Below are 22,894 nucleotides of genomic sequence, written 5' to 3' on the forward strand. Positions count from 1 at the left end.
AGTGTATGTCCAGAGAGAGAGAGTGAGGGAGAGCTTTTGGAGAGTAAATTTCCGTCGTGGAAATAAAGACAAAGCTGTTTCGTCAGTTTGCGTTGTATAAGCCATAGCAGTTTATCTACTCCCGGTGCTGTATCGTAAAGAGGGAGAGCTGTGGACAGTTTTTAATTTACTCCAGGTTGTATTGGTATCAGAGCTTCGGTTCTCTGTATTCCCAGGCAGAGACGATCTAAGCAAGAGAGATTTTTTTTTTGTAGAAGAGTAACGCATTATATACGATCGTCAATCTCTAGATGGGAAAAAAGATGGACTGCTCATATTGTAGCGTAGCGTGAGTCTGTCTTTCATTCCAGGACTTGTAAGATTGGTTGGGTATAAGAAGGCTTCCTCGAGCAACGGGCGTGATGACGGAGAGTTGGTGATAGAGAGGATAATCCGACTGAATTATGAGTCAGACGGGGGGATTCCCAAGCAGCGTAAGAGCAAACGAGGCACTTTTTTTTTGATTGCGTTGCCAGTCCCGTCATCCATTTGCGCAACGACAGAAAGCATTTGGCGACACCTTCACGGGGATACATGGCGCAGACCTGTTGTTTGGCGGGGATACCGATGGGTAGACCTGAAAGGCGCCTGACAAATGAGTTGAGGCGCCAAACGACGAGAGGTGTCGGGGTAATGAAGCTCTGATTGCGTGAATGCAGACAGGCGCAACGTGCAACACCGTGACAAATTTTATCGCCCGTCTTCAGCCCAACTTTAGGCTGATGTGGCAGGCCTAACCGACAGGTGACGTGGCAGCCAGGTGGCGTCCGCACGTGCAGGTGCTGACGTGGCGGATGGAGCGATGGGTTGATGACGTGGCACTGACACGTGGCAGACAGCTCAGCAGCTGACGTGGCAGTACACGTGGTGCAGGACACGTGGCAGAGGTCTTGCAAGATGCTGACGTGGCAGCCAGCCTGGCAGACCAGTGGTTAAGTTAACCCTGGTACAGTTAAACCCTGGTTGGTTGACCTGTGGTTAGTGAAACCCTGGTTAAGTCAACTGCAGTCAGTTAACTCTGGTTAGTTGAACCAGTGTCCAGTCAGTTCAACTCTGGTCCAGTTAATCTGGCCTAACCAGATCAGTTTGGTTGGTGTAACCAGAACCAGTTAGTCTGGTTAGACTAACTAGCAGTCACTTCATCTGGTTACTGTTTTCACAAAAAAAAAAAAAAAAAAAAAAGAGACAGTTGCAGAGACAGTTTTGGCTATCAATTTTCTCCTGCCTGTCAGGTTTTTACTGTCAGAAAAGTAGCAGAAAACCAGAGAAAAGCAGAGAAAACAGAGATTTGCAGAAAAAGGAGAATGCATGCCTTTGAGCAGTAAAAAGAGGGAAAAACAGATGCCTTTTGAAGCCATCTGCAGCAGCCAGAACAGGGCAACATAGTTGATGATGCTTTGGCAACTGTGTGGGTACATGCCTTGAACTGACAGCCAGTACTGGCATAGATTGTGAATGCAAAACACCTCTTGTTGAGGTACCTTTTCTGTTGGAAAAGCAAAGGTAGTGTGCATCAGTTACCCGCACTGTGTGAGAAATCTGCAGATCTCAGAATATGGATCAATCACCTATCCAGTGGGATTCTCAAGATAGGGATGAGCATCCAAGACAGAGGAATGTGCTGCAAACTCAACAAGAATTTGAACAAATGGTACGCACTCGTATACAAGAGCTGGAAAATCTTAAAAGGGATCCCAGGGCTCAGCATTTGTTTCCAGCAGAGGCTATGCCTGATCCAGTATATGACGTGCCAATGCCAGAGGCACACTCCCGTGTACAGTCTGAGAGAGAGAGATCTCATAGATCTCATAGGAGACGGTCCCATAGTAAAAAGAGATCCAGGCATCGTCACCGATCTCCTAGTCCATCACCGTCTACCTCGAGTTCGACTTCTGTGTCTTCTTCTTCCTTATCAGATAAACCATCCAGGAAAAGAAGGAAACGCGAGAAGTCTGGGAAGAGAAAGTCTTCCAAAGCGACCAAGGAATTTAAAGAGGGAGGAAAATCTGTCAAGTTTATGACCTACAATGGACAGTATGGTCATACAGACAAAGCATTGCAGTTTATCAGACAGTTTGATGCTGCATTTGGTACAGAGAAATTTTCAGAATCCTCCAAATTAAGAATGGTCAGCTTACACTTAACAGCAACGGCTAGTGCATGGTGGAGTGCACTGACTACAGATGGGTCAGCCCCAAGAAAGTGGAAGGGCTTCAAGAAAGCCTTCTACCAGCAGTTCATGCCTAAACAGTTCAGAGACCATGTTCTTCAAGACTGGGACAGCTTGCACATGGATGCAGGAGATACAGTGGATGGGTACAACCAAAAGTTTTGGGATGCTTATTTGCAGGTTGCACCGTTCAAAAAGATCTCCAAAGGTACCCAGATGAGGAAGTACAGAGCAGGTCTCACTCCAAGAATTCAGGCAGTAGTGAATGCTTTGGGGGCAAAGAATATTCAAGATCTTATGCATTCAGCCTCAGTAGCGAGTCTTGTACCGCTACAAGATCCATCTACAGTGCCATCCTTGCATGCAGGACGTGCTGATAAAAAGAAATCTGATTTTCAAAAATCAGAAAAGAAAGAGTCCCCTAAGGCTGAAAAGAAAGGGTTTCAGTCTCAGAAGCCGAGGGGTACTCAGTTCTCAAAGACCTATAAAGGCAAATCTACTTTTACCCCTGAACAGATAGCGGAATTCCGTAGAGATGGGAAATGCTTCAGGTGCGGTAAAGAGGGGCATGTGGCTGCCCAGTGCCCAGAAAAGCCTTCATCATCGAAGGGAAAAGAGGCAGAGAAGCCACGAGGACCGCAAAAGCCAATGGCGGGGGGTATTCCTGATATACTGGGTCATGCTTTGAACCCAGAAGAACGAGAATTGCTGCTATCATGGGGCAAAGTTAGAGACCAGCAAGCGCTGATTTTATTTGATCCAGGGGCTACTGATAATTTCATATCAGAGGATCTAGCCCTGAGGCTGGGAATAAAGACGGAAGAGCTAGGCAGGGCTTTGGATGCCGATCAAATGTTTTGTGGGAATCCTGTGCCAGTTACTCCCTTGATAGGGAAGCTCCGTCTTCATATTCAGAGTTATGTGGATCAGGAAGACTTCTTCATTTCTCCACTGAAACATTATGATGTAGTTTTGGGGATGCCTTGGTTTCACCGCAAGGCAGTGAAGTTGACTCTTCCTGAAAGAGTGCTGGAATTTGTACATAGGGGGAAAAATCAGCGTGTAATTGCCAGGAATAAAGGGGACACTATCCCCATTGTATCTGATGTTTCATGCAGTAAAGCAATAAAGTCTGCAATTTCTGCGTACATGGTTTTTGTAAAAGAAAAAGAGACTGATATGCATGCTGAAATGGATGATGCAGACAAAGATAGGTTTCAGTTTTTGGTAAACTTTAAAGATTGCTTTTCTGATGTTTTACCAGGGGAGTTACCCCCAGAGAGACCAGAAGATCATCAGATAGAGTTAATGCCTGGTAGTGAGCCACCAAACAGACCCCCTTATAGAGTCAGTGCGACTCAGAGAGAGGAGATTATGGCTCAAGTACAGGACTTGCTGTCCAAAGGCTTGATTCAGCCCAGCTCGTCTCCTTTTTGTTCCCCTGTACTGTTAGTACAGAAGAAAGATGGTTCATTCCGTATGTGCGTTGATTATCGCGCACTGAACAAAATGACCATCAAGAATAGATTCCCTATTCCGCGTATTGATGATGTCTTGGATCAGTTAAATGGAGCTTCAGTTTTCAGCAGGATAGACTTAAAGAGTGGCTACCACCAAGTGAGGATACAGCCTCAGGATGTGCATAAGACAGCATTCCGCACAACATTCGGGTTGTATGAATACTTAGTGATGCCTTTTGGATTGACAAATGCTCCAGCCACGTTCAATAGAATGATGGATCGCATCTTCCGGAAGTACAGGCATTTTACGGGTACTTTCTTTGATGATATCTTAGTTTTTTCTAAGACAGAGGAAGAGCACAGAGAACATCTTGCTATAGTGTTTCAAGAGCTGAGAAATCATCAGCTCTATGCAAACAGCAAGAAAAGTGAATTCTTCCTGGAAGAAATCCATTATCTGGGGCATATAATATCCAAGAATGGGATACAAATGGATCCAGCAAAGATCCGTGCCATTCAGGAATGGCCAGAGCTGAAAACTGTGCATGAAGTTCGAAGCTTTTTAGGCTTGTGTTCTTACTACAGAAGGTTTATCAGACATTTTGCTGATATCGCAGCTCCATTACATGACCTCACTAAGAAAAATGCAGCCTTCACCTGGGGATTATCACAGAAGAAAGCATTCAATACACTCAAAGAAAAGTTGACTACAGAGCCTATTCTGGTAGTTCCAGATTTGTATCAGTCTTTTGATGTGGATTGTGATGCTTGTGGAGAATGTGTTGGGGCTGCATTGCATCAGAATGGTCATGTAGTAGCCTATGAAAGCAGACGACTTCGGGATGCGGAAAGATATTTAGGAATCTATGAGAAAGAGTTATTGGCTGTAATTCATGCCATCCATACTTGGAAACACTATCTTTTGGGTGCAGATTTTACTGTCAAAACAGATCACCAAAGTCTGAAATACTTTTTGACTCAGACCAAGCTTTCAGAGAAGCATATGAAATGGGCAAACATGCTGTCAATGTATCATTTTCAGATTGTCCATACTCCAGGGATTCGGAACAGAGTGGCAGATGCCTTGTCCCGAAGACCCCAGGTCAATAATGTAACTATTGCTTATCATCAGGACCTGGAAAGCATGAGGGAACAATATGTTCATGATTCTGATTTTGGTGAAATTTTACAGCAGATGCAAGAAGGGCAATCCACCAGTCACTATTCCCTGAAAGATGGGTATTTAATGAAAGATGATTGCCTATGCATCACCCAGGAGATGAGGCAAAAGATTTTGGAGGAATGCCATGCACCTCCCTATGCTGGACACAGAGGAATTACAGCAACAACTCTAGCTCTAGAGAGGTATTTCTTTTGGCCAGGAATGCGGAAAGATATACATCAGTTTGTTACTGAATGCCTTACGTGTCAGAAAATGAAGTATGATAGACAGAAGGCACCTGGCCTACTTATGCCTCTTCCCGTGCCTCAGGCACCATGGGAAAATATTACAATGGACTTTATTTTTGATTTGCCGAGATCAAAGTCAGGGAATGATGGGATTTGGACTATCATTGATAGATTCAGCAAGCAAGCTCATTTCCTTCCGGTTCGCAAAACCATAAAGGCAGATCATATGGCTAAGTTGTTTATGGCACAGATCTTTAAACATCATGGTATGCCTAAGTCCATTGTTAGTGATCGAGATCCCAGAATGACCAGTCTATTCTGGAGAGCTTTATTTGATAACATGGGGACGAATCTGAATTTTTCTTCTTCTTTCCATCCCCAGACAGATGGTCAAAGTGAAGTAGCAAATTCTACCATTTTGGATATGCTGAAATGCTACGTGGGTGACCAGAGTTCAGACTGGGAAAAGTACCTACCGTTAGTAGAGTTTGCTTACAATAATACAGTACATAGCTCTACAGGAAAAGCCCCTTTTGAAGTCATATATGGGAAGGTGATTTTGCCACCTATATTGAGGACTAAAGATGAAATATTTGCAGCTGATCAGTTTGTAAGAGACCTCCAGACAGCTTACAGCCAAGTCCGGACAGCAATTGAAAGGTCTCAAGAGAAACATAAAAGGGCTGCAGATAAACATAGGAGACAGTTGGATCTCAAGGAAGGGGACTGGGTACTTTTAAAGTTTGAAAAAGCTAGGCTCCGCAAGTTTAAAGGCAAACAGAAAGTGTATGCAAAGTTATCTCCCAGATACTATGGCCCTTTCAGGGTTACAGAAAGAATAAATGAGGTTGCATACAGATTAGCATTGCCAGAGCATTGGAGGATTCACAATGCATTCCATGTGAGTCTTCTAAAGAAATTTCAAGGACCAGAGCCTACAGAACCAGTATCAGAGGATCCACCAGAAGTGGATGAGCTGGAGGAAGTCCTTCAGCCAGAGCAAATTGTGTACCATACTGTACGTAAAGGCCCTCAGGGTAAGGAATTTTACAGGTATCTTGTAAAATTCAAGAATTATACGGCATTAGATGCCAAGTGGATGGACGAAGACATGTTATCCGATCATCCACAGCTTTTGGATGTTTACAAGGAAGCTTTTCAGTTGAGGTCAACTGAATAGAAGCCGAGGGGATGTCACCACAATGTAAATATCCTAAGTCAAAGTACAGTTGACCATTTATTTGATCTTAATTAAAGAATGTTATATGTGTTAATTACGGTCAAAGAGTTATTTTAATGGTCAAAGGATTGACTACGGTCAAAGATACTTGACTCCAGTCAAGTAAACCTGACTACGGTCAGAGAATGTTGACTTTGGTCAACAAGACTTGGCATGCGCCAAGAGGGTTAACCCCGGTTAACCAAGATGTGCCAACTCCGGTTGGAGAGACTTGGCTATAATTAAAGCGCCTCGACCTTTGGTCGAAGCTCTTTAATTATAATCAAGAGTGTTGACCTCGGTCAACCAGAGAAAATATATATATATATTTGTTTAGATGTGCACATGTGTTCAGTGGGGACGCCCACCGTGACTAGGATTAGTCCACAGTGTGTTATTTGCATGCAAAGCGCTAACAATTAATGGGTACCATGGTGGTGCGCTTTAATTAATTGTTGCAGGTACTAGGAAGGATTATTTTCCTAAGCGAGATGGGAGCCTGACAAGCACCTAGGAAGCGGTTCGTGTGACCGAGAGCCTGGAAGACTCCAGAATGGCCCTATGTGGCTTGTAATAAGAGTTAGTCTAGATTTTAGACAAGTGGCATGTTGCCAATTTGAATGGGGCTAGAAGCTCTTGTAAAAAAGAGAGTTCTTTTGACGTTTTATGAGAGAGAGTTACGAGACAGCTTGAAGCTGAACTTTTGTAACAGTTTTTCAAAAAGTAATAAAGACCTTCGGGGGGGTCCAGCCCGACAGTTTGTCCTGGGCCCTAGTGTATGTCCAGAGAGAGAGAGTGAGGGAGAGCTTTTGGAGAGTAAATTTCCGTCGTGGAAATAAAGACAAAGCTGTTTCGTCAGTTTGCGTTGTATAAGCCATAGCAGTTTATCTACTCCCGGTGCTGTATCGTAAAGAGGGAGAGCTGTGGACAGTTTTTAATTTACTCCAGGTTGTAGCTTTCCTCAGGGGAGACCAACAGAGACAAGGGGCCACCCTAGACATAGCCTAGAGAGTCCAGAGAGCGAGGAGACGACGTCCCCCACCGCAGCATGAGACAGCTCGACAGACGCAGATACAAGACATCTTCGCAGCCCACCAGAGAGCCATCACTATACCAGGCTTCGGTTTCATCCTAGCACCTGGATAGATTTGATATGGCCCACTCTACGGTTGTAGTTGACTTTTTTTCTATGATTATGATTCTATTAGCATAGATTAATACTCAGCAAGGGTCCTAGCATACACTTTGCTTCAGCCCACTGAGGCTTGTATGAGTTCGCTTTTCTGTGTACTTTGTCCCATAGGCCCATGAGGCCTCCCATGGACGTTAATATATCTTTCTTTCTTTCTTTCTAAATGATTGTCAAGGTAGATGGTTGATCATCCAATGTCTTATACAGGGGGAAGTTTTTGAGTTTGCTTCAGTTTATGCGCCACAATCCTCTCGTAGCAGAGGTTTGTTATCCCTGGAAACAACATGCATTTATTTGTGGAGATTTTCATAATGCTCCTCAACTAGGTGATAACACATCTGGTCATACTCATATGTTAGCATCTGAGCGTCAGCATTGGCCATGCACTGATCAGAGTGATGTAGTACCTAGCAGAAGTACAACAAATGCCAAAAGAAAGATTGCCACATAGAGCATGGATTGCTAGTATGAAACTTCAGAAGAATCATAAAAGCAAGATCATTTGCACAGGATGGGGGACAGATATAAGGAAATGGTTCAGCAGATGGAAAGTGGAATCATACCTGACTATGCCCCTTGAAAAGGTCAAGATTCAAGAATTCCAGTTGTCCCTACTTTGCACTCTACAAACCCAATGGTTGACAGCAGAAAAGAGGACCAAGCTAGAATACTATCAAGATCAGATAAATCCTTTATGCTGGTCATCTTTCATGACACCAGATGCCCCTGCTCAGCCATACATCAGTACTCCCATACCTCTCTCTTCTCTATCGCAAGAATATTGCCAAATTCCGCACATGGTCACATACCTTGGCAATAGAGACAGGAGCTTGGCTAAATCTGCCGCGACATGTCAGAGTTTGCAGATTCTATGATTCGCAGACAGTAGAGATAGAGGCACATAAAGCCCTACTGTAGGATCGATAAGCAAAAGAGTCGATAGATACAGCCGTCACGTCAACTGAGTTGTAATAGAAAAGGAAAGGTACAAAGTACTATGTACGTAGACCCTAGGACTAAGTGTCCTAGGTGTCACATAGGACTAAGTGTCCTAAGTGGCCTAAAAGGCACTAAAACTATAAGAGCCTATATCTATGCCTACAAGGCACATACCATGGCCTATAGGGCATCACTAGGACCACCAGAAGATGGCCTACAACCCCCCCTCCATGGGATGGGCTGAAGTATCCTGGAAACTGTAGGCCATCTCCTGGTAGTTCTAGTGATGCCCTATAGGCCATGGTATGTGCCTTGTAGGCATAAATATAGGCACTTGTAGTGTAGTGCCTTTTAGGCCACATAGGACACTTAGTCCTATGTGACACCTAGGACACTTAGTCCTAGGTCTAGGTACAAGTACTTTGTACTCTTTCTTTTCTATTATCCTAGTTTTGACGTGACGGCGTTTCTCATCGACCCTTGTACCTTGTACGTGCTCTCTTTTGTCTACGTGACCCTTCAGTGGTATCAGAGCCCAGATCTGCTTCCTGCGCCTCTTTTCTATATTGTCCATACAACTGTACAGACGTCCGTACAGATACGTACGGATCCCGTGCGTTTCCTCCAGCTGCTGTCCAAGGCTTCCAGTGTTTTTTCGTCACCACAAAGCGCCTCATTGCTGTTCCCATACTGAGGCGACTGCTTGTAGGCTTCAGCTGTAGCATTTTCGAGGTCCTCCATAGTACCCGTGACCATTTGTCGTCACCTTTGTACTGTTGTTCTAGACGCCTATCTCCCGCGACTTTAACCAGACCCAGATCTAGGCGCCTAGCTCCCGTGACCTCTCCACAGTCATCTACTGAAGACGTTCTGCTATCGCAACCTGTTCAGAGCCCTCCAAAGGAGATACTACCAGCCACGCACTAAGTTCGAGGTGTCTAAGGGCTGTTCCAGCTACGCTCCAGCTGTCTTTTGCACTTCAACCTGCTGCAGCAGCTTCGTGGTTTGTTATACTCTACCTACAGAGGCCTTTTGAGTCTCAGTCCTAATCTCAAAGGACCAGAAGCTGATTCACAAGTAACATTTGCAGTATTTTACTGTTTTTTGACAGTTTTTACTGTCAAACCCTAATTTCCAACAGAAAAATTTAGGGGTTTTGACATTTGGACCTTCAACCTGTCAATACAATACTTTGGACAAGGTTGACAACTGAAATCCTTCCAAAAATTGAAGTTTCAGTTAATTTCAGGTTCAGGACTGTCACATTGTGCCACGTCATCACTCAGGTCAACAAAATTTGGGTTTTTTGTGTTGGGAGCTCAATTTCAACTGGTGTTTGGGACAGTAACTCATATTTTTGCAGTTTCAAGCCTTGAGGCTATACATTGGGTCAGATTATCATACATTGGGTCACATTTGCAAAAATTTCAGCAAAATTTGCGGCTTTTCTGCATTTGCCCTCTTTTTGGCCTATTTGCCCTCATTAAATTTGGGGCTTTTGCCAGATTTGCTGTTTTTGCAGTGAACATTGCTTGCCACAGTCACATTTGGGTCAGATCTGCATTTGCCCTTTGATTTGGGTCGGAAATTTGCAGATATTTGCTGTCATTTTTGGACAGCCAGCTTTTGCATTGATAGCCTTGAGGCTTTTGGGTTTTCAGGTCTCTTTCAGGGTATCACATTTGCTATGGTTGGAAACAATCAAGATCTATTTGGCGTTCTTCGTGAAGATGATAAGTTGGATGGCACCAACTATCCGATGTGGTCTTATCTCATGAAACATATTCTTGTTGCAAAGCATTTGTGGAATATTGTTTCTGGGGTTGATCTGAGGCCAGCCAATGCTATAGTGGTTGCCTCTATTGCTGGTCCCTCTGCAGGGGGTACTCCTCCTGATGCCTCATCTTCTAGCACTCCTGCTACTACTCTTCCAACTCAGGAACAGACAAGATGGGATGCAAGAGATGCAAATGCACATTCATGTATTGCTTTATCATGCAAGAGAATCATTATTCCACACATCCGGTCTTGCAGGACAGCAAAGGATGCTTGGGACAAATTGGCTTCTCTCTATCAGATTCGAAATGAAGCACGTGTTGCATATTTGAGAAGGCAATTACAGGAAGTCAGTATGAATGAAGGTGACTCCATGGATGCATACCTGACAAAGGTCAAGGACCTCATGGAACAACTTGCCAACATTGATGAGGTGGTGCCAAATTCACAGCTTGTCAGTACCACATTGAATGGACTGCCAGATACATATCAAGGGTTTGCTACAATCCTTCGATTAGTGGCCATGGGTAATCCAAACCACTATTCTTTTGATCAGCTAGTTACTTTGCTTTTGCAGGAAGAGCAAAGTAGAGCTAATAGACAAGCCATTATTCCTGATCATGCATTTGCTTCACAGCATACAGGAAGAGGCAAGGCTTCCAAGCCCATGGGTAAGCCAAAATCTGCGCATAGCAGCTGCAATTCCTCCCATGCATCTAAAAATACAGCAGATAAGTCAAAGAAGAAAAGATGCAACTATTGTTGCAAGCCTGGACATGACATTTCAGAATGCAGGAAGCGCATTGCTTCGGAAAAAAAGAAAGCAGGATTGACAGTTAATGCCTCACATGCTATTGAATCTCATGAGCCAGCAGATGCTTCACATGCACATGCTCTTCAGGATGATTAGGCATGGGCTGTCCATTGCTCATTTGATCCCTCCAAAGCTGATGCATTCTTTACTGCTAATGATGCTCAGTCCTGGTACTTTGATAGTGGTGCTTCCAAGCATGTCACATCTTGCAGACAGTTGTTCATTCTTTAGCTGATGCACCTCGAGGGGGGACTGTCACATGTGCTAATAATGCTTCATATGCTGTAAAAGGAATTGGAGATGTGCAGCTCACATCCATTTCAAGCCATCCTGTCACTCTGACAAATGCTATTTTTGTGCCTGGAATTGAAGTCAACTTGATTTAAATTTCAGCAATTGCCACTTCAGGTTTCAGAGTTATTTTTGATGGCTACAGATGCCTAGTTTATGATCTTCGTGAGGACAATGCCATAATTCTCACTGGCACCTTGCAAAAAGGGCTTTATCACCTTGATCATCACTCAGCTGCACTTTCTATTGAAGAATTGTCTATTTCAGATTCACAGCTTGCTGAAACTCATCTTTGGCATGAGAGAATGGGCCATCTCAATTATAGAGCTCTTGCAAAGCTACATTCACAGTAGATGGCAAATGATGTACCTCAAACTCACACAGTTTCCAAACATGTGCGTGAGGGTTGTCTTTTAGGTAAGATGCATCGATTTCCTTTTTAAAAGAATTGTCCAAAACTCTCACAAAGGAAATTGCAGCTAGTGCACAGTGATGTATGTGGCCCAATGAGGACAAATGCCATTGGGGGGTACAAGTATTTCATGACTCTCATCGATGATTTCACAAGATATTGCTGGATATATCCTTTAAAAGCCAAATCTGAAGTTTTCTTGTGTTTCTGCTGCTCATCTTCGTCGTTGGGTTAAAACTGCAGTGGGTCCGGATTGTATTTCCTCCTTTGTCTTCATGTGCAAAGGGTTTTATTATGCCCACTGTTCTTCGACTAATGTGGTGGAGCGGCTTGTCAGTCATGCTGGTGTTCCTGGGGCTGGTTTCTTTGCTTATGTGATGCCCTGGGATCCACTTTTCGATCCTTCTACTACCCTTTTGACACACTGTCCAGTCTGGATTACTCTCAAAGCGCTACCTTTGCCTCTTCTTCAGCATCTTCCTACTCTTGTAGCGCTTTTGGGGAGGCCTCTTCATGTTCCGCGGCAGGAGTTCTTGCAAGCTTCCTGTGATGTTCGCCTTTGCGTTTTGTGGGATATGATGCAGCCCGTGCCATCTACTCTGGATCTTGATTTGGGATTTGCCCATCCGATGCGCATCAGGCTGCATTTTGCATCTTTTCCCACTGTATGTTATCGGTGCCGTCAGGTTGGTCATTTTGCACGTGATTGCCCTTCTGCATCCAGGCCCTCTCCTCCTGCTCCTTCTTCAGCTGTCAAGGTTACTCTCCCTTCTCCTCCGATTTCTGCTATGGCTTCATTGGAGAAGCCTTCTTCTACTGCTCCGAAGCACTACTGGAGGAAGGTAGATAAATCACAGGTCAATCTTTCTCTTGCTGAAGAAGCTCCGGATCGTACCCCTGTTTAGCACCCTCAGTCTCCTTCTCCTCAGGATATGGATGTGCCCCTTGCAGAGGGGATTTTACAGGATGATCCGCATGCTCTCTCTCAAGTTGCTATCCTGACTGAAGCTGACATGATGAGTCGTGATTTATCTGATGGAGCTCTTTCGTCAGATGCTCCTTCTTCAGAGAGTACAGATATTGATCTAATTCCTATGTCTGTGAAGACTCTATCAGAGTCTCTTTCTGTTCACGATGCAGATGTTTCTTTTTCTCTGGAGTCTTTTCATCGTATGTTGCAGCAGGTTTTTGACCCTATGATTCGAAAATTCCGGCTTCCAGCTTATATTAAGAAGAATCACAAGGGCCAAAAACAGCTAGTTTTTATTGATGGTGTAGTTTCTTCACTGCATCAATTTTTACAAAGTAACAATCTGAAATTGGAGGATTTTGTGTTTGATCCTCCTCCAGTTTGATCTTGTAACTTTTTACTTGGCTGCCTCATGACTTTTGCTCTAAGGCTTTACTTGTAAATTTTTTCTTTGTACTTATTGGTGGGTTTTTATCTCTTTTTGGGGTTTCCCACACAGAAACAAAAGATTTCACAAAAAAAAAAGTGTGTGTGTGTGTGTCCATGCGTGGGTGCATGTGTGTGCGTGCATCTCTGTGTGTGTGAGAGAGAGAGAGAGAGAGATCTCGAGCACTGCCCTGTTGTAAAATGGATGTTTCATAATATAATGTTCTTAGTTTCACAAAAAAAAAAAAAAAGTGTGTGTGAGAGAGGGAGGGAGAGAGAGAGAGAGAGAGAGAGAGAGAGAGAGTTTATTAAAGTCTTCGAAAGACCAATGGGTCTATGAGACTGTAAGAAACCAATATAAAACAAGCTGAAAGGGTGGAGCTACTAACAGAGCATCAACACCCATACTACAAACTACATGCCACATAGTCATGAGAACATCAATACAAAGCCAAAACATAATGTCCATATCAGTATGACCCTCATCATCACCATGATCATCATCTATCATCAAGGTACAAGCAGAATCCAGCTCCACATCTTAAAGGACCCAACACCTGATGGGATAGCAGTAGCATAAAGCCACAGAGAGAGAGAGAGAGAGAGAGAGAGAGAGAGAGATTAACGTCTTCAGGAGGCCTCACGGGCCTATGAGACAAAGTGCAAAACCAAAAGCTAACTCATACAAGCCACTATGGGCTGAAGCAAAGGGCTTACTAAGGCCCTTGCTGAAATCTAAAGTGCTAAACTAGTAAGCAAAATAGTAGAGTAGCAATATAGCATAAGAGTATTAGGTGCTCAGAGCTAACGCTCCTAGTACATGCCTAGGCTCCATATATCCAGGTACCCTGGTGGCACTCTGATGGGATGTGAGTAGCTCTCGTATCTGCGTCTGTCGAGTTGTCTCTGGATGTGGTGGAGGGCGTGGTCTCCTCGATCTCTGTATCTGATGGGCTACGTCAAGGGTGACGCCTTGTCTCTGGCGGTCTCCTTTGAGGAGGGCTGAAATAGACCGGACCTCAATCGTGCGTGCTCTGGTCACTCTAGTGTGGAGTGTGTGCCTCTCGTCTAGCAGCATCGTGGCGGAGACTCTCACTGCTAATCCATGATGCTCTCATTCCATCAACCTCCTCTCCCTTAGCCTCCCCGTAGTTGACTCAGATACATAGAAATCTGTAACACGTGTCTGTGCTCTGTCGATCTCGGGGATCTGTGGCATCGCCCCCTGTTGCTCTCTGGTCTGTCGCATCAGTATATCTCTTTGTCGTCGCATCTCAATCAAATAGAGCCCAACACAAACCCGGTCGGGAAAATAGATCAACCGTGTAAGTGGACCAAAGCCACGCCTCTCCTGAAAGAGGCAGTGATATCGCCCTCTGATCTCATAGTAGACTGGGCAGACACATAGAAAGTGCTCCTCTGTCTCGACCTCCCCATTTGGTAGTGTCTGCAGATCCTTTGCTCTCTTGGCGGTCTCCTCTGAGAGAGAGAGAGAGAGAGAGAGAGAGAGAGTCTATTAACGTCCACAGGAGACCAAGAGATCTATGGGACAACATGAACTAGTACATCAGCTTTGGGAGAGCACAGGACGGCTCCTAGGGAGTGCAGAGGCAGCTCCATTTTATTAATGTCCGCGGAAGGCCTCGCGGGGTGCAAAATACACCAAAAGGGAAAAGAACTCATACAAGCCACAAAGGGTTGGAGCAAAGGGCGTGCTAAGACCCTTGTTGAGTACTATGCTGAAATAAAAATCTCAATAGCTCAAGCCAAATCAAGTACAAAACATATCATGTGCTATTTGAAGTAGGCTGGGAATTGGAGCTGGAACTCAAAATCCGAAACCCAGTATTGTGGTGGCTCATCTATGAGCAGTGAAAATGTCTCGGATCTACGTCTTTCGGGCTGTCTCATGCTATGATGGCGGAGGGGGATGTGGTCTCCTCGATCTCTGAACCCGCTGAGCTATGTTCAGAGTGACCCCTCGTCGTCTCAGGCGGTCTCCTCTGAGGAAAGCTATAATAGGTCTAACCTCAATATAGGGTGCTTTGGTCGCTCTCCGTGTCGTGGGTGGCTTGTGCAACCCTCACCCTCTCTCAGTAATCCATATTGCCTGGCTAGCTCCTGCTTCATCCCACTGTCTTGGACCTGACTCAAAAACATAGAAATCTGTGGCTCACCGCTGTGTCTGGTCAGCCTCTGTATCATGTGGTTTGATCACCTCCTGCTGCTATCTAATCTGTCATAGCAGGATCTCCCTGTGTTGGCGCATCTCAAGCAGATAGAGCCCAATGCAGACCTGGTCATGGAAGTGGATCAATCGTGATGGTGGGCAAAAGCCACTCCCATCTTGATAGAGACAGTGGAATCGCCCTCGGATCTCGTAGTAGGCTGGGCATGCGCGGAGAAAGTGCTCCTCGGTCTCAATCACTCCCAGTGTGCATAGCATGCAGATCCGCTGCTCTATGGGTATACGTGCTGCTCTCCCTCTCTCAATCCTCCGCTGATGGGATGAAACCCGCATCTACCCAATAGCGATCCTCATTGCATGTGAGACTCCTCTGTCCTTGAGATATTGGGGTCTGATGATGAATCCCTCCTTCAAGACGCTCAGGAAGTGGTGGCAGTAGAATTGGGTCTTCGTGGGGAGCTCTCGATCTCTCCCCCAAGTCCGAGATGTGTGGAGGAGATAGAGATCTAACCGTATGATGCGGTTAATCTCATCTCGCGGAATCGACTCAGGGGGTGCATCCATATTGTATCGAAAGGAAGGGAGCCTATCTGTCTGAATCCCATGTTTGGCAAAGTATGTGGATATCCGTGCATACCAACTAATCTTTAGGATGACTCCAGGGCCAGCCTCGGTAGTCTCCAGTGGGATAGTACACAGACTCTATGAATGAATGTCACTGTCTGGAAGATGGCATCAATTTGTAGTGGTGTCATGGCGAACTCTGCTTGTACTGTCTCATGAGGGATTGAGGGCTTGCTCCAAATCATCCTAGATCCTATAGTCACCTGTAGCCACTCAAATCTTCTCCACTATGCTATCGGTAGATCACAACACCAAAAGGATGCTGCATACATGGCAGTCGGTCGCACTAGCGCATCCAAGAGCCAACACTTCGTCGGTGGATCCTAAAAGTGTGCCTGGAAGCACTGTCTCTGCAATCCCGTGTGAGTCATGCATGGGCTGCATGTGTCGTAGTGAAAAGGGGTCCTGCGAAGACTACTCCCAAATATGTGTAGGATTGTACTATCTCCACTGGCTCATCTCGATAGGTGAAATTGAGTTGACGAAGCATTGCATGTGAGGTGTTGAAGAAAATAACCTTGGTCTTCCCAAGGTTGATTGTGAGGTCTCTCCTCTGCAAAACACCTCTAGGGCCTCCAAATGTCTGTGCAGCCCCTCTGCTGAGGATGAGATAAGGACAATGTCATCAGCGTATAGCAATATCTGTATCATGAGATCGGTCAATGGTGATACTTCACCTCCTAGTTGGTCTATGAAGGAAGTGATCTCATCAATGTAAAGCCCAAAAAGGGTCGGTGAGAGGGGGCAGCCCTGATTTACTATGATTGTACTTCCAACCCAAGAGGTGGGCTCTCGCCTCGCTGCACTCGTCGTTGAACCAAGGGTTTTGAGGCATCTTCCCATCTCGGATCCGCATGGATTGGGTCGTGGGAAAGCATCTGGTAGCAGCGTCCTATACCACTCAGACAAGGGTGTCAGAGGCGTTGGTGAGGTCTATATCATCTCCAAGTAGGGCCAAGAGCTCCTTGGCTAGCTGACTCACGTACACTGGTTCAAGGGCATAGTCAAAGTGGATCCGAATGCGTGTGGGCGTGGGGGGGCGCTCTCCCTGTGGCTGGCATGGTGGCAGAGATATGAAAGGCCGAGTACGAGTGCTCAGCTCGGAGTGGGGGGGGATATGGCGAAGTCGTGTATCTGTGAGACAAATTCTAGTGGGCCTAGTAGATAGTCCACTGTACTAGACCCACTGCCATGCGGGAAGCAAGTGAGTCTTACAGAGGATGGCCATCTATGAAGACCATTATGGATGATCAGGTCGTGGATAGCTCCCAGCTCAAGTAGATGTCGTCCATATCCTGTCACCTGTGGGACATCTGCAGAGTGCATTGAAATCCCCCAGTAGGAGGATGTCTCCCTGTCTGAAGAACTCCAGGATGTCATCGTGGATCGTCTCATATGGACTGTGTCCGTCTATAGTGACCTCTCGTGCATAGGATGACATGTCTCGAGGGAAATAGCTGAATTCGTATCCACATGTGTCGTGCATGCTCCTCTCTCCGAACCACAGGTATGAGTGGTCTCAAGTCCCCCCCCTCCTTGGAGCCTCATACTATGCTATCTTTCCTCAATTTGCTCCTGTGGGCTGACTCCCAAGCATATCTTTTCACTGTAGGCAGCCCTCTCTCAGGGCTCTCATGTGTCTCAGTGTAGAAGATCAGGTCTCTTTCAGTGTATATCTCTGAGAAGCCCCCAGTGTTGGACGAGAGGGTGCCATTGCAATTCCACACCGCTATCTTAAGCTTATTGTGTGCTCTCATTTCATGGGTCTGACACCGTCATGTGTTGTTCAATACACCTTCTTCTGACACTATTGTGTCACTGACGGGGGGGGAGAGAGAAAAAAGCAAAGGCTATTGAGGATGTTGCAAAGGTTGTTGTGGATGTTCCTAGGCCATCAGATTGTGGCTATGATTCATCTAGAAGTGATTATTTGGATAGTGAGTTGGGTGTACCTTCAGTGTGTACACCTTGAGCAAAGGGAAGTAGGTACATACCTCCTCATGAAAGAGGAGAATCAAGCAACACATCATAGCTACGAAGGTCATAGAGAGTTAGATATCTAGAGATAAGTTAACTTGTAGTTTTTTGCTCTCTCAGATAATCACCTTACCGTCTCTATAGGCTGCCCATTTCCCTTCTTGCCTTGCTGCCATATCTTGCACCATCCCCTCCCTCTTGTGCTGTTGCTGTAGGAGTGTGAGATCATCATTCAAAAAGATTTTGGTGCCCTTCCATGCAAGCATATCTGCCTTCCCCTTCGTGATTTGCTGTGCGAACTCAGCATGTTTCCCCTGCATAGTGGCTTGTAAGGCTGCCATTTCCTTCTTGAGCTGCTCATTCTCAGATTTCAGCGCATCAATGAGCTTACATCCCTGTTCTGAGGTCCCCTTTGTGTCCTTGAACTGCTTCATTTGCTCTTTGATACGATTCAGTTCTTCTTGGATAGGTGGCTGAAGCTGCCCTTCCTCCCAATGTGCAGCTGCCTTCAACTTCTCATTCTCATCCTAGAGAGAGAGAGAGAGAGAGAGAGAGAGTATATGTAAGTGTATGAGTGTTTGGGTGTAATGATGATGTGTGCGAGAGAGGAAATGAGTTAAAGAGGGTATTCTCTTGTGTGTGCGCGTGCATGTGTGTGAAGTAAGTGAATAATGTGTGGGGGAAAGAAGAGATGCCTGATTGTATGAGTGTGTATGTGAGTGTATGCATAGAGCCGTGTGAGTGTGAATGTGAGTGAGTAATAGAGTAAGAATGCTAGAGGGCTAGTCAGGTAGGCAGTGCAAGTGCTAAGGGCAAGAGGTAGTGCAGGTGTGAGTGGATTGGAGAGGCATTGCAAGTGTGCCAAACAAGAGAGACATCAATGTGCAGTGGTTGCCATACAGTTACTACAGCATCCATATTGGCTGTATAAGTTAGTAGTGATAGGAACGAGAAGCAAAATGGTAGGTTGTGGATGGAAGCAAAACAGCTAAGGGCAGAAATGGGGTTGAGGGGCCAACCTACGGCAAAAGGGCAGGAGGAGAGGCAGAGTGAGGAGGGAAAAATTGGAGGTAATGAGAGGTGTGGGCAATTCAAGGAGGAGGCGGGCTGAGGTGAGATGATAGGTCAGTCGAGGAGCTCAGAGTTTTGTTTTGCTTACCTCTGATATTTCTGCACTTGGATTTTTTCATTCCAAATGTTTGGTACATTTAACTAAAAGCAATATATTGGTGAGCATGAATGGAAAGTATTGACCAAGAGTATGCTCCTTAGAACGCATAGCACGAAGTAATTGATTCTAGACTTTTATTTTTTCAAGAAAGAGACTTAAATTAAGTATGAAAAAAGCCTATAAGAGCTAGCTTAGAGCAAAAATACATCATGCATGGCATGAACAAAAAAACCACCCAGAACGTCAACAGGAAACTTCAGTAGAAATGGGAATGAAAACAAGGAACACCTCAGTCCTGCTATAGACTATGTAAAGAAGGGAGAGCCCCTCCATTCCCTAAGAAAAATATCCCTCCTGGCAGAGGCTGCCCGGGAGGAACCTTGCATGGTTGCCCAACTGGCCATCAAAATATGTATGGTATCAGTCCATATGCTGGCCATTGTGTCAGAGGCATGAACCTGAGATTCATCCTATCATCTATGCCTCTGTGCATCTGGCTTTCCAGATATGCCATGGTGCAATATTCGCTAGTATCTCCCACAAGGTATCCACAGAAGCATGCACAGGTTTGAAGTGGGATAAGGGAGATTGTAGTCTGACCGTGCATGGGAAGGATCTTTGGTGACTAATGCTGTGAAAGAGTCATATCTAGGATGGAAGCAAGTACAAAATTCACTGCACGATTTTGGCAATTAGTGTTTCAAAACTTTGAGTTCACTCTTAGTATGAATTCTTTTGATCATCCTGAATCAGATGGTCAATCTGAGCGAACAAATCAAAGTATAGAAGACATGCTAAGGGCATATATTTCCAAATGATAGTCTGAGTGGGAAAGGTGTCTTCCAATTATCGTGTTACATATAATAGCAATAAGCATTCAGCACTCAGATCCCTTATGCTTATGTATGCGTATCAACCAAGATCCTGTATTGCCATTAGCTTACAGAATCCAAGATAAGGATCGCTGCATATTTTTTGCAAGATATGCAAAATATGCTTCATTAAGCTAAAGAGAGTATCAGGAGTGCTCAAGGAAGATCACGATTCTAATCATGGTAAATCACCTTGGACTGTGCAAGAACGCATGTGGGTATAAATTGAGAAACCAAACACTTGAAGACTACAAGTACCCGGTAGGCATTATAAGCTGTCATTGGCCATATTCGAAAATTATTGATGAAGCCTTATAAACTAGAACTCCTTGAGAGGATCAAGGTTCATCCTGTGATCGTCTCAAAGAGACTTTCTGAACACGACAGTTTAGTCTCAAATGAAGAGCTGGTCTGAATGGACCATATGAATTGGAGTTGGTTCTCAGTTAAAGGGCTAGGCAACTCAGAAATCATATTTGCTGTGAATACTTTGTTATATGGAAAGGTAGATCAGAAGATGATTATTCTTGGGAGGTGTAGATAGTATTCAAAATCGGTCCCCAACTTTTCATTTACGAGGACATAAATATCTGCAAACAAGGAAAGAATGTTTTGTCCCAATTATGGTGAGTTTGTACCTAACCTGACAATGGGTGTCGATAGGCATTGGGGGTGTCTTGTTGGTATGGGACGCAGGGCTTACTAACAAAAGATTAAGCTCAGGTGAAGATTTTGACCTTCAGCTCTGGGTTGGCCCAAGCTGTCGTTGGGAGGTGACTCCAATGCCAAGACTCGCAGTTGTTGAGTCATCTATCTAAGGATGATAACGACACGAGGTGGTTTATTGGGCTGTAACTTGAACAACTTTACTGGAATACCTCATCAATGGTGCATTATCAGAAGACAAGGCATCATTGAGGTCCAAAAGTATTCTACAAAGTGATTTCAGTTAAATCAGCTAACCTCCCTATTCAGAGCCTACAGCTCTCACCATGCAGATTGTAAAGAAATACTTAAAAGCAGGTAGGGATAGTCGTAAGGTGTTACTAGTTTGGTTAGTGGGAACTGTCAGTTGGCAGTGACCCAGGGTGTGAATCAGTGATTCTCCTCTTATGTTATGCTGTCTACACATATATATCCTTCATTTTTATCTCAATGAGGTAAGAGCTTATGCATTGTATTCTGTCAGCCCTTTTGAATTTAAAAATGGCTTCTTTTCTCTATTATTATCAGTGGAACTTTCAGATACATATTTTTTGTCCTTTTTAGGACTGAAACTACTCCACCTGTTACTTCCTGTCCAGCCCTTTATTGGAGTTGATGGCTTCTAGCTTACTAGAAAGTACCTTGCTTTCTTCTGCACTATCAAATGTTATGCATTAGATTCATGGCCCATGGGATAGGCAACTCCCATCTCATTATTCATAATGTGCTTGTTATGCTTAGATTTGCATCCTTAAATTCCATTAAAAGAACCAGATGCTCTCTTTGAAGAGTATAAATGTTGATATATAGTCTTATGCATTGTTATGGACATTACTCAGGGAACATTCAACCATACGAGCAGAGATAATTGCACGCAGGGAGAGGCAAAGGCTGGCCTGCCGTGATCGGCAATTAGCTTTGGAAGAGGTGGCTTTAAAAGAGATGGAACTTCTGGAAGAACTTGACAGGTTTTCACAATATGATCTCCCTTGTACTTCTAACAAGATAGAGCACTTGGAATCAGGGGTGAGTTGGAAAATGGACAAGGAAATGATCATGTGGAACTCGTATAATTTATTCGTGCTCTTGTACTTGACAGGGAAAAAGCAGCCGAAGCAGAACGAGAAATTGAAAGACGCAGGATTCTGGAGAAGGAGCGTGCTAAAACCAGAGAGTTGAGGCACGCTTTAGATATGGAGGCAGAGAAACGTACCCAGGTAAATTGTTGGAAAGACAGAAGAAGGTTTTTGAATTGATAAATCTCGCTTGCAAGCCATGTTGAGATGGTTCACAGTTTTTGAATCAGAACAGTTGTGTGGGACTTATTTTTAACCAGTTGTCAGGTTTTGGATACCCATTTTGCACATTTACTGTTGATGTAACATGAAAAAACTTAAGTGGTGTGAGTTGTGTCTCTGTTATCTTATGTCAGTTAGGAATACTCCAGAATCATTGAATCTCCAATCATTTTGAACTGTCGCCAGCTGTTGGCTTATCCTGGGAAGCTTGAGTGGAATCAGGCTTGCAGTATATAAACATTCTATAATATAATGTCTTGTGCTTGCACAGATCAGCTTTTCACATTTGACATGAAATACAGAAATCTAGCAGGCTATCTTGCTATGGCTTTGTGCTACCTTCAATAGGAGTGCAAAGTTACAGAATCTATGTGACGCTGAAATTCAAAATGCACCCAGGAAAGAGGCACTTTGAAAAGTAGGTGCCTGGTTGCCCCACAACTTCTATGAGGGTGGATAGGCTTAAAATACACTGCTTTGGTTGAAGCTATGAAATGGTGAGAGTAAGTAGCAGTTCAATCTAATCACGGGACACCTCTGGAGCTTTGTGGTAATCTGTTTATGGTTGCAAAAAGTCCCTGGCCTTGGCGCTTGATAGTGCGGTCTCCTGGTTTTGTCCTCTTCTTTTTGGCCTGTCCTACTTTGTTTGAGAATTCTAAATGATGAGTGCTGAATCCTGATACTTCTTTGCATTGTACCCAATAAAATAGTCTTTTTGATCTTTTTAGTTATCTAATTCTGGATTTGATAAGTTCCAAGCTCTTGTACCCCAACCCACCTTTTTTTTTCCCAAAAAAATTGATTGAGATTGTAAATTTGTTCATTCCAGAGAGATCTACAGAGAGAGCTAGAGCAAAGAGAATCAGGTGTGATCCGGTCATCACGCAGGGAATTTTCAAGCTCTACAAGTAGCAGGTAGACCAAGTGAACCATTCTTTCCA

General features: G+C 44.5%; 1 protein-coding gene across 8 annotated transcripts in view; it reads left to right on the plus strand.

Annotated features, from left to right (window-relative positions):
- Nucleotides 1-22,894, plus strand: part of LOC147905329 (uncharacterized) — a 146,899-nt gene that overhangs the window by 122,822 nt on the left and 1,183 nt on the right. For all 8 annotated transcript variants that reach the window (XM_087401010.1, XM_087401348.1, XM_087401161.1 and 5 more), the window contains exons 24-26: nucleotides 21,495-21,623; nucleotides 21,755-21,872; nucleotides 22,783-22,868. In XM_087401010.1, the coding sequence (XP_087257136.1) occupies nucleotides 21,495-21,623; nucleotides 21,755-21,872; nucleotides 22,783-22,868 (333 nt within the window). The remainder of the gene's footprint in view (nucleotides 1-21,494; nucleotides 21,624-21,754; nucleotides 21,873-22,782; nucleotides 22,869-22,894) is intronic.

This window comes from Dipteris shenzhenensis, chromosome 1, assembly GCF_047967505.1.
Source record: "Dipteris shenzhenensis isolate YYH24624 ecotype China chromosome 1, Dip_SZ_1.0, whole genome shotgun sequence".
NCBI lineage: Eukaryota > Viridiplantae > Streptophyta > Polypodiopsida > Gleicheniales > Dipteridaceae > Dipteris > Dipteris shenzhenensis.